Here is a 17,541-nt window from a genome sequence, read left to right as displayed (position 1 = left end):
GGAGACTTCTATAACGGGTCAATTCCTGATGAAGAAAAATGGCAACAAAACCCAAGGCTTTCGAAAGAGCTCATGTAGAGTAAGAACAACACCTAACAAGAACTATGGGGATGCAAGAGGACAGGAGAAGCAGCAGGCAGCTGAGGGTGGGTGCAGAAAACAAAGTAGTTCCAGAACAAGTGACACAAAAGGCTGGAAATCAGAACCTGTGGTAAAAAAAGAAAGAAGAAAGATAAGAGGAGGAGAAGGAGGTAGAGCTGAACGAGGCATCAGAAAAGCGGAGAGAAGATGGAAAACCAGAGCCCCACTGGTTGAGCAAAATCAGCTCTAAAGAAGACAAAGGTCCTGTGGTCCTAGACCCTCAATCCCCAAGTGGGGGTGGCTGTCTCTACCCCAGGAAACAGAGGAGATGTCTGTGGCTTTTGCTTGTCAAGCACCCACTGCTCCCTCTTTTGAAAAGAGTAGCTTTTCATTTAGGGAACCCCTTTCTCCACTCTCAGGCATGTGGTTGGGTAAGGTTAACTCCGACTCCAGCGCTGGGGTGACTGCACGAGCCGAATCAGTCCCATCACATAAGTCCCTCACCCCACCCCAAGGTTTAGGGATACTCTTGCAATCCAAGACAGACCAGGGAGACATGGCCCTGGGCTTTGCTGAAACCACCCAGACAGGCCAATCTGCAGAGATACATCCCATCAACCCACAGAGAGCCGGCTGGAGAAGGATGCCCAGCAGCAGAAATAGGAGACGGCAGCAGATTCCGGTCCCCATAGATACAATTATGCCTCAGTCCCCACCTGCCCCTGGATTTCTCAGTCACAACACAAGCCAACAAATCCCCACTTCTGCTCAAGCAGTCTGAGCTGAGATTCTACAGTGGACACACCGGGAGGCCTGACTGTTCTTTCTGTCTGAGTGGCTGTGGCCTCAAACTACTTCCTCAAGACAGCTGGGCAATTAAAAGGCTGGTGTTTACAGGGCCACGGCCTCCTAAGCACAGCGCTTTACCACCAATGGGCAAAACACCTTGTTATAACAAATGGGTGCAGTTCTGCCCAGCTGCGACGTCTGCTGGGAAACCAGGCACTTACCTGATATACGTGGAATGCGTTTGCTGCTTTGCCCCGGAGAAACACTGAAGGGATCCAGACGTTGATCAGCGCGCGGTTTGATCTGACCAAAAGAAAGGTATCAAAATTGGTCATTTTAACTTACAACAAAACAAAAGAAAGGGAACAATTTTCTCCTCTAAGAAGCAATATGCATAAGCAAATTATGACAACGTTATCATAGTAAGCTAAAAGACAAGTTCAAGCCTTATCACCCAGCCTCCTCAAGACTATTTTTAAGAGACTTCGGTATTTAAAAAATTTATATATGCAGTTTGTCCTCTGGAATGAAAAGGAGCTGCCCTTCACTTCTTACTGTCTGAGTGACCTTGGCCTATAATTCATCTGGCCCTCAGTCTCCGCATCTGAAAAAGGGGATCATAATTGGATGAGCCATGGAAGCAACGGGAGGCCCCACATAATCTGCCCACAGAGTTTCTGGGGCACCCAGTGGAGTCATGCTGCTTCCTCACCGTGCTGACTTCACACCCTGACCCCCATTTTAAGATCAGACCCCACAGAAGAGCTCAGGAGATCAACACTCAGGTCTATGAGCATGATAGCTGCTTGGGTGGAGGGAGGGAAGAACAATGGAAAATGACAAATTGGAAAACCAGGATGCTGGACACAAATACCCCTCTTTGGACTTTTCCAAAAACACGGTGTGCATGGGCCTAATGAAGCAAGATTTAAATTCAAATAAAAAGTAAATAAAATCATTTACTGAGTAGCTACAATGTATGGCTCCATGCTTTTACCTATATTTAACTCATTCAGTCCTCATATGGGCTGTTTGAGGCATTTTCAAGGGTTATTTTGGTTATGTGATGGTTTTGCCTTATGTGATGACTTTAAACTTATGAGTCACTGAGCAGTCACACACCACCACCACCCTTCCACCTGCTAGAGCCATATCATGCAGAGCTGATAAGTCGACTGTCGCTAAAACTTCAAGATCAGTCACAACAGCTACCAAACCAGTACTGTGTGATTCTGGGAGGTCTGGAAGGCCCCAGCCTTTGCCTCTGCTTTGAGCTATTCTGGGGCTAAATGCTTTTTTCCTGAGCTCTCCTTCTCTCTAAAGAGCAGCTCATAAAAATTCACCAGCCTTCTGTGTTTAGAACACAATTTGAGATGCTGACGATGGTAGATTCCACGACTCAATGTTCTCACAACCTCTAGAGTAAAGAGCATTTTATTTTCACAAAGAAAATAACCCTTCAGCTAATGGTTCTCTCCTGAAGAAGCATTTCTTCTAAGCTCTGAGCTGAGGTGGCGACCTCGTTCATGGGGTAAAATAAGCCCTATTGATCACTTCTGCGGGGCTCAAAATACAAATTGCAATTTTGAGCCACCTAGCTGGTTTGTGTATATAATGACATTCCTCCTATAAAGGTCCCTGAAATTATATTAGTGGCTAAAGCATGCCCCTTTTATTTCTTTCAGTGTGTGTGTGTGTGTGTGTGCGTGCGTGTGTGCTGAAGTGTAACTAACACCCTGGTTTTCATTAACTTTCCTAGACTGGTCAGGGCCAACAACTTCACAGGGCTACAATGAGGTTACCTAAGACTGGGTTAGATGTTTCTCCCTTTCCGTGCACTTACCTCACTCTGTTAGAACTGATTGTTTTCATAACCATCTCCCTCCTTGATGTTAGTTCATTCGCCCATTCTTTTGTTTATTCACTCATGCATTTCATTCATTAACAAATATTTATTGAGAACTTGCTATATGCCAGACACTATTCTAGGTAGTAGGGAAAGAGAAATAAAGAAAGCAGATATAGCTCCTTTCTTCGCGGAGCATGCCATTTAACATGGGAGAGAGAGAAATCTCCATAAAAATTACTCTAATGTGGTTGAAAAAGATACTTTGTAGGATTTCAAATCTTTTAAAAAAAATTTATTGAGACTTGTCTTGTAGCCTACCATATACTCTATTGTGGAAGTGTTGCATGTACACTTAAGAATATGTATTCTGCTGCTATTTTGTGAAGTATTCTATATACATCTGTTATGTCTGATTGGTTTGTCATGTTGTTCAAGTCCTCTATTCCCTCACTGATCTTCTGTCTAGGTGGTCTATCCATTAGTGAATGTGGGATACTGAAGTCCCCAACTATTATTGTAGAACTGTTTATTTCTGTCAATTTTTAACATCATGTATTTCGGGGCTCTGTTGTCAGGTGCATATATGCTTATAGTTGTTACATATAAGTTAATTACCATTATTGTAAGTGCCATCAAGAAACCCTGGATCTAATGAGAGTGAATGCCAGGTAGGCCTGCTTTGGTCTGAGGCATCAGAGAAGGCTTCCTTGAGGAAGTAACATTTGGGCCAGGCTTTTTTTTTTTTTTTTTTTGTCTTTTTCCGTGTCCGGCAACGGATCGCAACCCTCAGTGTTGCCCCCGTACCGGACCGGGGACCGGCAACGGGATCGCAACCCTCGGCGTTGCTCCCGCGCCTCGCTCAGCCAGTGAGCGGGAACCGGTCCGCATGTGGGATCCGAACCCTTGGGCGGGAGCGCCGCCGCGCTTCCCAAGCGGCGCACTATCCAGTGCGCCACCGGGCCGGCCCTGGGCCAGGCTTTGAGGAATACTGAAAGTTAGTTGAATTGGGAAGGGAAGACGAGGCTGGGTAAGGTGCTTCAAGCAGGGGTATTTGTGAAGGGCACAGAATCTAGGATCAGGACTGCCTGGGTTGGAAGCCTGGCTCAAATCCATTATCTGTGAGATAATACCCATCTCAGAGGGTTGTTGTGGGGACTGACTGAGTTAGAACGGTGCCTGGCAGAGAGAAAATGCTGTGTACATGTAGGTTAAGTAAACAAGGGGGGGAAGACCAAGCAAGTTATAAGGGTGGAATCAGCCAAGGTGGCTGGTGTACAGGAGGGGAGAAAGGATCGGTTGGGGGTGAAGCCAAAGGCCAGAGATGGCCTTTTCTGTCAGCTCCATGAAGGATGCTGGTCTCCATCTTCAGAGAGGAGAATGGCCCCACTGCTTCCCCCTGGCTGTAGTGCAGAGGAGCATACTGGTGGGACGAGGTTCCAAATCTCTGGGGAGACCTGGAGCAGGCAGAGGCCACTGGAGGGCAGGGACTGTCGCTTATTCATCCCCTCCAGTGAGGACCTAGCAGGACACCTGCCCACAGTAGGTGCTTGGTAAATGTTTGCTTGACTCGTCTCTGGGATTCCCCTCCAAAGCCTTCGCCTCTCTTTCCTTGCTCTCCACCAGGTTGCCAGTCTAGTAGCTTCTTCATGCTGTACTCCCCCTACCAACAAGCCCACGGAGAGGCAAACTCACCTTTAATTTTCTTCCTTCACACCTCTTAACCTCCTCAGCCTCCTCGCCCTACCAACCTAACAGACATCTCCACCTCCCCAGCAGCCACCCCAGCACTGAGTCGCTTCTTGGTGCCCTCGTGTTTCTCCTAATCTTACCCTACTTGCCACCACAGCCCTGCAAGGTTGGTGTCAGGACCTTTGCCTTACAAATGAGGAAACTAAAGCCCAGTGAAGTTAGTAAGTGGCTTGCCCCAGGTCCCATGGTGTGAGGCTGATGCCTGAGATTTCAACACAGGTTGTCCTAGCTCTGCAGACATGCTTTTCCCAATGCCCTGCCCTGCCCTCTCTCTCTAGAAGCAGCCCTTCTCTCAGGGAGGCTGAACCTTCTTCTACTCACCACAGCTGAATACTCCACCTTCTTTACTAGTCTGGGGGCACTATTTGTCCAAAAACCAAGGCAACCTAAACAAAAACAGTCTGAATACCAACTAGCTTCCTTAGGGGTTATCAGTAGAGGCACCAACTAGAATCAAATCCAATCAAAAATCAGACCAAGGCACTGATTACTGTTGTTTCTAATAACCCAGAGGTTGTAAACTCAAATGCCTACAGGGGCCACAGAGATATTGAAATAAGTGATGTGGGACAGAGTTAGGCAATAGTGAAAAGTGGGGACTGTGGTAAACTGAAGAGCACATGCTCTGCATGAAAGCAGCAGCTGCTACTCAGCTCCAGCTGACCGTGGCCTTACCAGGGATGAGAGTCTAATTTTTAAATAAAATTTTTAATATTTAAATTTTTATGTAATGCCTTCCAACTTCTAAATGTCAGCCTCCAAAAAGTTTTTAAATACCCAATAGGGAAATCAAACATATCTGAATGCCAAACTCAGGCTGCAGGAGAACAACTGCCCACCTACCTCTACAATAACCAAATCACCCTTACGCAAATTTAAACAATGATTTCTGCTTCCCCCTGTGGTCTTCTGGGACATAAGCTAATAACAGACTCTTGTTTCTAAAGGACCCCTTATGAGCATATGCTGTGGACTTACATTTCAAAATCCGATAAACTCTGGTCTTCGGATGTTTGACTCAAATCTCCAGGCACCTACCATTAGGAGAAAGGAGAAGGAAGAGGAGAAAAAAATGCATAATGGTTACCATGGTTTGCATAATCACAGAAGAATTCTGCCTCTCAATGATCCCTGAACATTTCCTATTAAGAATGAGGTGAAAAAGCAGTTCCTGGAAAACAATAAGAGATTTTGTGGAGGGATGGTTGGAGATGACGTTGCAGTAATAAAAATATACCACCATGAGAGATCTCAATTATCTTTACGGAAAAAGGACTGTTAATCCTATTGAGATAATCATAGGCATGTAAAAGCATGTAATTTTGGAGTATAAAGGCCTAATTAGGATCCAAGATGGAAGATATCAGATGTGCAACAGAAAAAAATCCATTGTCGCCATGATGAACATCACACACACAGACATGCCCATACATAAACACAAAAGGCCAATGTCTGCCCCCAAAACAGCTCTATCCTTTACCTCTCCTAATGTATGAGTGATTTTAGGTGGCAGAATCCGGCTTCTCCTTCTGACTCAGAAGGGCCACCTGGGAACATGATTGGGTGAGAAAAACTAAACTGCACAATTCAATGGTCCCCACCAGTACTGCTCAGGGGTCCTGACCACACCCTGTGGTGGTGACTATAAGGGCCAGAGGGCATTCAACGGCCTGTGTGACCTCAAGTAAGTCCCCCAACCTCCCAGCCTTGGGGATCCCCCTCAGATAGGGAAATCAATTCTCAGTGCTGACCCAAGGATTTGCAATTATTATGTAAAGCAGATAGAAAAATGCCCAGCACTGGTAGATGCTCAATAAATGATATTATTCTCATACCCAGGAATGATCTTCCTTTTTTGATCTGCTCCAAACTGAATTGGCTAGAATTTTAAGAATGTGGATCAAGACTAAGAGGAACCAAGATGAACAGAGAAGGACGTGGGTAATCAGGGAAAAAGAGAGAATGTCAATTCCACACCTTTTCCCTATCCGTGCTTTCTCACATTATCCACAATCTTCGATCTTCAGAACTACCCCAGGGGTATCATTCCCCATACTTTACAGGTGAGGAAACTGAGGCTCAGGGAGATTGTATAATTTGCCTGAAGTCACACATCTAGGAAGTGGATAATGAACGCAGGTCTGTCCAACAGAGGAAGAGCCAGTTAAAAGGTGAAAAAAGTATGAGAGACTTGAAGTTCTGCCTGCACAGAGGGTTAGAAGACACTAGAAGCTACTCCTTAAAGGAACGGTGGGCTCTGGCTTTGGGAGCAGGAGAATGCAGTGGTTTTGAAGCCTGAGCTCTGGGTCCATGCGGATCAGGACCAAATCCCAGCCCCAGCTTTTCCTGACCATGGGGCCATGAGCAAATCACTTCTCTCTGTAAAACAAGTACAACAGCAATAACACTCATAGCATTGTTCTGAGGATAAAATGAGTTAATATCTGTAGAGTACACAGAACAGTGCCTGGCAGGTAAGATCTCAATAACTGAATGTGTACTATGATAACAATGTGACAATTAGAAGTAAAAGCATCGTGTTCTGTTGTCCTTGACACCAGCCAGAGAATCTGCCCTGCCAAACCAGGGGGGCCTCACACCCCCATGCATGGCAGCCCAGAGGGAAAATGACCCACCCTGAGCCCTTCACAGATATCTGGAGCTAAGTCATAAAACTGGGCTTCAGTAGACTTTCCTAAGAAGGTGCTACGTATGGAGAGACTCCTTCAGACCCAACGAGGAGAAACCTGCCTAGCCACCTGAAACTTAGGAAACCTCAGTTTCCTAAAACCTGTGTCTCACTGGTCCAGGAACCCGCTGGTCTGGGAGTGGGTGTCACCCTGCTGCTACAGTGACCGTCACTTTCCTATAGGTGGCTGAGAGATGGCATAATATATTAGGAAGCCCTGAGGCTGCATGTACCAAGATCCCTAAAAATATCCACATCCTTTGACCCAGAAATCCACCACAAGAATTTATCCAGAGGAAACAAAGACACTAAGATTTACATCAAAGATCATTCCTCTCCCTATTGCTTAGAGAAGTTAAAAAAAAAAAAAGAAAGAAAATTGAAAATAATCTAAAGATCTAACTACAGAGGAATTATTCAAGAATCATTTTTCATTTGCTATCTTTAAGATTTAAAAAACTGTACCTTTTAAATTGCTTAAACAAAATTTAAACATGCTTTTGAAGGACACCGTAGCTTTCTATGTGTTGTTATGAAAAGATCTCTAAGATAGCTCTTTAAATGAAAACAAAAGCAGGTGCAGATGGTAGGTTTATTTATTATTTATTTATTTTGGTGGCTAGTGGATAAGGGGATCCAAACCCTTGACCCTGATGTTATTAGCACCACATTCAAGTGGGCTAACCAGCCAGCCCTTTCTTTTAAAAAAAAAATATATATATATATATTTTTAAATATACTACCTTGGGCACAAAAACGGAGAATTCAGAATGTCCAGCTGTATTTGTTCTTGTATCAAGAAGCTAAAGAAGTGAAATTCAAGGCACCAGTGAAAGGGGTACCAGTAGGGGCAGGGGTGGGGACCTAGGCTATTGGTACACAGCAGTGGGAGTGATTTGAGTTTTGAAATAAATTAATGTACTACCAGTTAAAATTTAAATAAAAATATATTATGCCCCCAAAAGAGTGCTTCTGATAAATTTTTAATGACATAAAAAAAGCTGTTTAATAAAAAGCAGTTAGGAACTGCAAATGCCCAGTGTGATTCTCAACTCTAATTTACAATGTTTGCGTATCAATAGGGTTAGAATGAAATACACCCGAAAGATGACAGTGGGATATCTCCGAGAAAGAAGTCAGATGAATGTGTATCATTTTTTTTTAACTTTTCTGTACTTTCTACAATGAAGCTGTATTAATCCCATAACCATAAGTGGATACACATTATGTATCAATTTAAGTGCGTATCACATCATCAGGTAATAAACTCTTCTCTGCACTCCATCCCACTCCATGTGTTTCACTAGAATGCAGAAAGCCAGCTGGAAGAGACTTTGCCTTCAAACTCTTTAGTGCACCATGTATGGAAAAGGGCAAAGGAAGGCTCTGGGGCCACACCACCTTCTCTCCCCTTGGCGCGTCCACGTGGAGCCCAGTGGAGATAGCCAGCACTCCAGCACCTTCTCGGCAGGGACTGTGGGGCAGCCCTCAGCCCCTTCTCTTTTCTGAGTTCTCCCCTCAGCTCCTCGGGCTGGGGAAGTTTCTCCTGGGCAAGAAGTGAGGATCCGGTTAAAGACTAGAAGAGGGACTTGCAGTCTATTAGGACACCAGCTCCATCAATACACACAATCACCACCTCCTTTAGGTGCAGCTGCGTTTCCACCTGGCAGTGACCATTGCTTGTACCCAGGGAACCCCATCCACAACCCTCTCATTGTAACTACACCACAAAGCAAAAACAAAGGCAACCAAAGGGGCTAAAGTAAAAGGCAAGGGGGGTTTAAGAACAGACGTCACTTTACAATGACAAAAGACAAAGAGCTTCTTCCAAAATGATTGATTCTTGGAACAAGGTATTTTCTTGAGAGATAAGTTTCCCCTCAGGGATGCTGATTTTTAGGGAACATTTTGGAGAGTGGATGTAAGTACCCAGGAGTTATTAAATCTTTCTGACTTAGAGGCTTTTCTTCTAATTATATGGCATTATTGGGATCAGCAAACCAGGAGATATTTATGTGTCTACATGAGCACCAGGGAGGCTGGATGGAAGAAGACCTGGGAACTTTCTGACCTCTGTGGAACATATCTTGATAATAAGGCCAGGTTCTACAGCAACTGTATGATGCTAATTGAAGGCTGATCTTATTAAACATCTTAAAGCTTTGTTTTTTTCGTGCTGTCTTCCCAGACTGGTGCTAGATATCATCTGAGGTTGACAGAAAATCCTCCAGAAAGCAGATTCTATTTCATATTCTGGCAATAAAAGAAGTGTAGAGCAGAAATTATTTTGTAAGAAAAAAATCAACTTCCTATTGATACTGGCCACAAACATCCCCTGTGACCTCCTAAAGCCTGGGGAATCTTGGCAGACACACTTGTGGAATGCAGCCTTCTCTTTGGTTCACTCTCAACGCAGGGCATAAATACATCATCAGCAGGATGGTTATCTTCGTTTGCCTCTGACCCCACAGAGAAGGCAGTTCACCATCTACCTGAGGTCTGGCCAATCGTCTGGCAGTATTTGAGGTCATGGGAAGGCAGAGCCCATTACTAAAGAAACAGAGCAGCCAGGATCCCAGAGCAAACAGCCCTAGGGATGTGGAGTGAGAGATGAGGACCACAGAAAATCCACTTCTGGGCTGCATCAGCAGAGAAGTTTCTAAAATCTCTCCTCACTTAGAATTTCCTGGGCTGCTCAGGGGCTGGGAGCAGGGACAGGCCAATGACAGCAGCTCTCTCACTGGTCATCAAGCTCTAACACCAGCATGGAACCCTATCACTGCTCTAATCGACGAGTCCTCAAACCTGGGAAGATACTAGAGGTTCTGCCAAAAAGAATGACAAATATCTCCTATGTGCTAAATAAATGTTTATTTAAATAGAAAAGAAATGAGAGAGGGAGAGAGGGAGAGAGGAAGAGGGAGGGAGGGAGGGAGGGAGGCAGAGAGAGAGAGAGAGAGAGAGAGAGAGAGAAAATCAGCCAACTTGCCAAAGCCACGGGGAAGAGTATACCTCCTCCCACTGGCAGAATCAGGATCTGGGCAAGTGGTGGCAACGGAGACAGAGAACCCTCCCCTCTTCGGAGTTACCATCACTTCCAGTCCTGAGGGCCGTGCAAACATGACTCCATCACCAGGCATCATCAAAGGCTTCCCGCTCTACCAAGTGCTTTCACACAACTCTCTCCACACCCTCCTCCCAGCAACCCTGTGGGCAGAGGTGTCATTCTCCTTTCACAGGCGGGGACAAGAGGGTTCTATGTGAATAAACAGGAAGTGGAGATGCCAGGAGCCCAACCCAAATCTTGTAGCCTACTCAGCAGCCTCTTACTCAGCCTCAGTGACTTCAGGTAGAGAGAAAATACTTGGGGCATTCTGGTCAATAATCCCATCTAAGGTCCCGTGGATGGCCAGCACCAACCGCAAGACAAATGACAGCACCATCTTGGATGTCCAACTCGGTCAAGCCCAGATGGCTGCAGCCCTGGTGGACACCATGTGATGCAGAGGAACCACCCACCTGAGCCCAGTCAGCCCACAGAATCACAACAGAAAAGAAAACAGCTGTGTTTCTTAAGCCATTAAGTTTGGCGTGGTTTGACACAGAAATACACAGCCCACAAAAGTAACTTGGCCAAGGTCATTCTGCTACTAAGTAACAGAGGTGGGATTCGAATGCAATTAGTCTGGCTCCAAAGCCTACACTTTAGACCACTGAACTATACTGCCTCCCACTACAAAGTCCCCATTCTTTGCACTTTTCCTCTGGGATGCCCAGAAGATGAAGTAACCCAAGTTCATATTCGAGAGTCTCAGCTGGTATACAGACCTCAGATGGATGAGGAAAGTCTGAAAGGACTCAACACTCAACAGTAGATATACACAGGTGTACAACAGGGCCTAAAACCCTAAGCCTTTCTTAAAGTCTGAGTTGATTTTTGTTTTTGTCACTGCAGGATGATTTTTGGTAGGCACCAGGCCTGAAGAGCAAGTCACAGACCTGGCCTATCCCAAGGTGCTTTGGCTTTCTCCCCACAAAGTCCTACGTCCTTCTCTCTGTCTGGGCACACAAGTCAGCTTCTAGGCTCTAAGCCAAGTACGTAAATTCTCAAGGACAAATGGAAACTCAGGCACTTTGGGTTCTAATCCCAGGCGGTTAAGAAGTCACTTGGCTTCAGCAAACCTTGATTTCTTCCTCACCTACCCCATGACAACCAGCCTCTGGTTGTTCTATTAGACAGAATCAAAGGTACGCCTTGGGTTGAATGTCCCCCCAAAACTTAATCCCCACTGTAACTGTTGAGGATGGGAAATCCTATTATGGCAGTTGAAAGGTGGGGCCTTGAAGAGGTGGTTAGATTGTAGGACCACACCATAATGAATGTATTTACCTGTGAGAAGTATATAAACTTTGTGGGCCAGGGTGGAATGATATGGATCGTGTCCCCAAGTTTTATGTATTAGTTGCTTGATCCCCCCTGTGACTGTTAAGAGGGTGGGAAATCCTATTATGGTATTTGAAAGGTGGAACCTTGAAGAGGTGATTAGATTCTGAGGACCACACCTAGTGAATGGGTTAAAAATGGTGGTCATGGGCATGGTTCTGAGGGCTTTAAAAGTGCATAAGGAGCTATCTCTGTCTGCTCCACCATTTTTGCAATGTGATAGATACTTTACGTTGCTGAAATCACCACCTAGGAAGACTCCCACCAGATGTGTTCCCTGGACTTTGGACTTCCCACCCTCAGAAACTATAAGCAATAAATTTTGTTTTGTTATAAATTACCCAGTTCCAGGTATTTTGTTATAACCAACAGAAATGGACTAATACAAAAGGTAAGAGAGAGAGAATTGACACGTGTTGAACCCTACTATGTACTGGGGACTTTATTTGTATTCTTGCATTTAATCCTCAAATAACGTGTGAAGCAAGTATTAGTACAGGTTGCTATTCTCTTCACCCCTTCCCCAACCTCTCTGCAAGGCCAGCTCTTCTCATCCTTTAGGACTCAGCTAAAATATGAATTCCTAGAAGGCTTCTTCCCTCACCACCAGAATTAAACAGATTCTCCACTGCCAGCTCTACCAGGCACTTTCTCAGCGTCTAATTCCTCCACTCTGGCTATGTGCAGATTGGTCCCCTCCCTGTGAGCCTGGACAGCTCTACCTGCTCACCGCAGCCTGGCCTAGCACCTGGCACACTATAGGCACTGGATTAACATTGGTGACCGATTAAATAAATGAATCATAATCTAAGCCATATTTCCACACCAAAATGTTGATGAATTTTTAAACTGCCTTTGTAGCAAATTCAAAATCTTCATGCATGGTAAGGATAAGTTAGTTTGGAGATAAAAAGAACCAAAGAAAGAGAGTCTTATTTTCTCTCTTCTAATTACAGGGTTCTCAGAATCACTGCTCAAAGAAAAGGCTAAAAGAAAGACATTACAGGGGCAGCAAATCTTAGTCCCAATCATAAAATGACACCTGTAATTTATGTTTTCCAGAGTCACTTGCTCACTCAGCCCTGTTTTCAAATAGCCTTCCCTTAAGCAATTAGCTCTCACTTTTCACTGTCAAAAATGATACCTATTCTCCATCCCACCAACACTCCTGCTTTCTCATCTCATTTTTTAATAAGGAACAAGATGTGAAATGGCACAGCTCTGTCTTCCAGCTTGGGTGGCCATGACAGAGGACAGATAGGCTCAGGCCTGCTGCTCAGATCATAAAGTGGGTCTGGGCTATCCTCGCCTCCAGCAGGCAGCTGGCAGGATCTGGACCACTGTCAGATTCTGTGTTTGTCTGTTTATTCATTTGTTTTACAAATATACAATTAGAGGCATCAGATCCTTATGGTTTTTAAGCTGAGGTCAAGGACTCTTTGCTGGGAATAAAAAACTAACAAATAAGAGCTTTAAAGAGCTTTTTATTTTATCTCCTGGGTAGCCCTGAAACCTCACACACTCATAGACTATCACACTTCTGTGGACTACTTTCTGATGTGCCTGTTTTTCCCAAAAGATTATGAGGGTCTCAAGGACAATATTCTCTGAGCCCAAGATGGTATCAGGCATATATGATTGTTCAATGAATCTTCCCATCATATGGATGGAGGAGCAGACATACAAACAGACAGATGGATGAATGGAATGGTTGGAAAATGGAGGGGAAGAAAGGGAAGGGGTGTGAGAAAATTAATTTATGAGGAATGAACTAGTTTCTTTCCAAGAAATTAAGACACGAACAACAAAAGTACAAAGACAAGCATACAAGGACACTCGTTGTGATACCACTTTGGTAACAAGAGCATGGACACAAGTAATGAAGCGGCTAGAAGAGTAGTGTAGATCTAGGTCTCTCCTAATGAGAAACGATCTCTGAGACGACATCAAATGACAAAAACAAGACACAAAACAACACATCAGGTAAGTAGCTATCTCCATGAAGACGTCGGGAGACACGTGTGGAGTGCATTAGCCTTGTCTGGGAAGACACACAAGAAACTGCCCACCATGGGTGCTTCTGAGGGAGGGCACCGAGAAGCAAGGTCAAAAGAGAGGACAAAGAAAGGTTTACTTTTTCTGTAAAATTTTATAGCTTATAAACTTTATCTAGATACATGAGTTGTTAACCTTTCAAGAAGTAAATGTAACGATTTTGCCATTTTTTAATTATCATCATTTACTTTGCAGCTGGCCTGTACAGGGATCTGAACCCTTGACTCTGGTGTGATAACACCACACTCTAACCAACTGAGCTCACCAGCCAGCCCCAATCATGCAATTTAAATTTAAAAAAAGAAAAAACTATCATGTCTGTAATGGAAAAAAAACAAAACAGTGAGGCGTGGAAAACACTGGGGAGAGGATGAAGGGACATTCTTGGGGGGTGATACAGTTCTTTATGCATACTGAAGTATTTTGGAAGAAATATGTACTGGTGCCTGCAATTTACTTTGAAATGCATCCAAAATAAAAAGATGAAATCATGGGTGTACAGAGGAGTGGATGGATGATAAAGCAAGTATAGTAAAATGTTAACAGTAGAATCTGCAACAGTAGAATCTAAGCAGTGGGTGTACAAGTGTTTACTGTAAAATTCTTTCATACAACTGTTTTAAATTTTTCAAATAAAAGGTTGGGAAAAATACATTTTGTTCAACCATGCTAAATGAATGACTGAATTATCTCTCTATTCTCTGTACAGAAAATGATATAATAGCACTGTCTTATAAAGAGGCTATCAGAGAATGCAGCTTAAAAATGTAGGAGAAAAATGTATTACACACGTGTGTTAGATGGTTAATTAAAACCATTAAGTTTTTTATGGATTCTGTGGTATTTGTGGTATGTATTATTTGTGGTATCATTATTAAAGAATGATAATAATGATAATTTTTAATAATGATAATTGGTTGTGATTTATTTTCTCATTCTAAATACATACTTTAATTTTTGAAGAAGACTGGATGAGAATTAGCTGAGGCTGAGCTATGTCTTAGCTGTGTGGCCTCGAACAAGCCACTACACTTCTCTGGGCCCTATTTTGCTCACATAAAAGGAGGGTAACAGAAGCTGCCCTGTTATGAGATTTCAACAGGATCCTGCAAGAACCCACCCCCACCCCCAACTCAGCAACTGGCAGAGAAACAGTATCAGTAAGGAGCAGGGCAGAGTTCAAGGGTGTGGGATGAAACAGACAGGCTTCTGGGGACGGCCCAGAAGTCCACAGTGACCTGCCACCTCAAGGCTACCTGGAACCCCCAGTGAGCACATGGTGGTTCGAGGGCTGGGCAGGCTCACCTAAGTGAAGGCCAGTGCTCCATCCCATCACGCACGCGCTCTCCAGTTCCTTACTTTATGCCACAATCTGTGCTAAGTACTGCTCAGGAGTCAGACACTCTGCGGGTGCCACGGAGACGACAGTGAACAGGAGCGCAGAGCCCTGGGAACCTGGAGCACATCCTCCATCAGAGACACAGTCTTCACACAGGCAGTCAACACAGCTTATCATGACAAGTCCACAGAGAACAACAGTCCTAAGCAGGGTGTCTGGAGGGGCATGAACAAAAGCGGCATTGACGGAGGGCGGCTGGAGCCTCAAACAGCGGGAAGACACTGTACAGATTCAGCAGAGGGGAGACCAGCCCGCTCACAATTCAACCTGTCACTCTGGGAGGCAGGTGAGAGGCCGACAGCCAGGAAGCTGCTGTGCACACTTCCACACACACACACTCACTTTACACACACACAGACACAAACAATTCACACACAGACACATCCAGACACTTCACACCTACACACACACACACACACACAGACACACACTCCCATCTCAACTGTGCGCACAAGGTAATTTGCTGACCTCTCTGCCCATCCCCTTTTTATCAGCAGATTTTTAAGGCTCATCCGGAAGAAAAGTACAAATAAACAATCTTCTAGTTTTTCCAGGCTTAAATTACCCACATAGAACTATTCTTAAATTATGCATTTCCAACCAGTCTCTAGTGAAAGGCTCAGACCCCCCTATAATGAGCGCAGAGCATTCCACTAACCCACACTCGCTCCTGCAATGGATGAGGAAACCAGGGTCAGGGCCGCAAAGTAATGATCTTTCTGTGGTTGGTCTGCAGGCTTCCACTGCCCTGCACCACATTCAGGTGTTTTAACCTGCTCCTCGCAGGTCCCCGGGGTTTCTCAGAGCTGCCTCAAGAGCTCGGTGGCCATAATCCCTCCTGTGTCCCCTGGGAGAGAAGGTTCTACTTTGACTCCTTCTCCATATCAAGTTTCTAAGGAAGAGTTCCCCTTAAAGAAAGGGTTACACAAACATGATTTGCTTTAAAAACTAGTTCAGAAAACAGTGAAAAGACTGCCTCATTTATTCTTATTTCATCTTTTACTCCCATTGAACAGCCAGAGAAACTGAGGCACAGAGCAACCAGAAGATGCCAAAAAAAAGGCAGTCATGCAAACCCCAGAATTCAAACCTGCTCTCACTAGTTCCGCAGTATAATTGGGGAGTGAATATAGGATTTCTTTAAATATACTACAATCTCCACTAAAACTATCACTTAGAAATTACCAAGGGACCATCAAGTGGCATTTAAGAGCATTGAAATATATCAAGGATATTAAAGCAACAGGCCCGAGGGGCTCATTATTGCAGGCAGGAGTGGATTTGGGTACACCTGGGTTGATCTGCTAGAGATCCAGCCTGCAAGGACAAAAGAAGGTACTTGCCATTCCTGTGACCCCAAATGCTGTCTTCTTACAAACAGGACACCCCATACCAGCACCAAGTACGGTGTGTCACTGGGGTGAACCCTCCAGGGCAGAGACTGCAGTTTATTCACTGTTCCATTTTCAACATCCAAAACCAGCACCCCCCCACACACACACCTAAATCAGGGTTCCACAGGCCAAATCCAGCCTGTTCTCGTCAATAAGGTTTTACTGGAACATAGTCACACTCATAAGACGGCTGTGTGTTATCTATGACTGCTTTCATGCTACGTCAGCAAAGTTGAGGAAGTGCGACAGAGACAGCATGACCCACAGAGTCTAAAACATTTACTATCTGAGCATTTACAGAAAATGTTTGCCAACTCCTGTCTAACTAATAGCTGAACAGATGTAGAAAAATTATATGTAACTTCAGGGAAGCCTCGTTCTTCCTGGTGGGGAGGAACAAAACTTTGAGCTCCATAGCTTTACAGAATGTCAGTGACTTGAGAATAAAATGAGGCCCGAGGTCCTGATGCAGAATGAATGAAGAGACATCACATTAAGGAGCCAGGCATTTTTTTTTTTTTTTTTTTGCATCCATTCACATAATCCTTGGAGCAACTTTATGAGGATTACGTTTCCCAAATTCTACAAGAGGCTCAGAGAGGCAAAGTAATATGCTCACGGACACAGCAAGAATTCAACGCCAGATCTGGCTGAATCCCAAGCTGTGCTCTTTCTAAAACATCCACTGCCTCCCCCAGAAGAAACACAGATTCAGAATAAGAATCCAAGTTCTTCTCCAGCTTGGCTTTTCCCATAGGTAGTTTCTTGTAATGAGAAATGAAGACGCTCAGGCAGTTGAAGCATGTATATGTGAAGCTGGGCTTTTTTGCTGCTAACTATGTCCATGGACTATTTTTAACATTATAACAATGATTAGATCTGCAGAGGAGGAGGCTCCCTGTTTGCTGCTAATTTGCAGATAAAAGCAAAAAAGTTCTGGAATGTTTCCTGCCAGAATTCGTCCTGGGGATTTAATTTCCACCACTTATAAATAAAAGAGCCACATCCTGGAGGCCACTTTATGGGTGAGAGGGGGAACACGGGGGGGGGGGGGGTCTCTTTAAGCTTTTTTTTTGTTTTTTTTTGGCCCAA

General features: G+C 44.4%; 1 protein-coding gene across 1 annotated transcript in view; it reads right to left on the bottom strand.

Moving 5' to 3' along the window:
* Nucleotides 1-1,091: 1,091 nt before the first annotated feature.
* The window catches only part of LOC103607302 (sorting nexin-29), a gene marked incomplete at its 3' end in the record, with an annotated part of 379,169 nt that continues 362,719 nt past the window's right edge, over nt 1,092-17,541 (bottom strand). Inside the window, exons 17-18 of the mRNA XM_008591823.1 lie at nt 5,447-5,502; nt 1,092-1,173 (exon numbers count right to left, since the gene is read on the bottom strand). Of these exons, the coding sequence (XP_008590045.1) occupies nt 1,092-1,173; nt 5,447-5,502 (138 nt within the window). The remainder of the gene's footprint in view (nt 1,174-5,446; nt 5,503-17,541) is intronic.

This window comes from Galeopterus variegatus, unplaced genomic scaffold, assembly GCF_000696425.1.
Source record: "Galeopterus variegatus unplaced genomic scaffold, G_variegatus-3.0.2 Scaffold150, whole genome shotgun sequence".
NCBI classification, from domain to species: Eukaryota; Metazoa; Chordata; class Mammalia; order Dermoptera; family Cynocephalidae; genus Galeopterus; species Galeopterus variegatus.
This window is presented reverse-complemented; position numbering and strand designations above follow the sequence as displayed.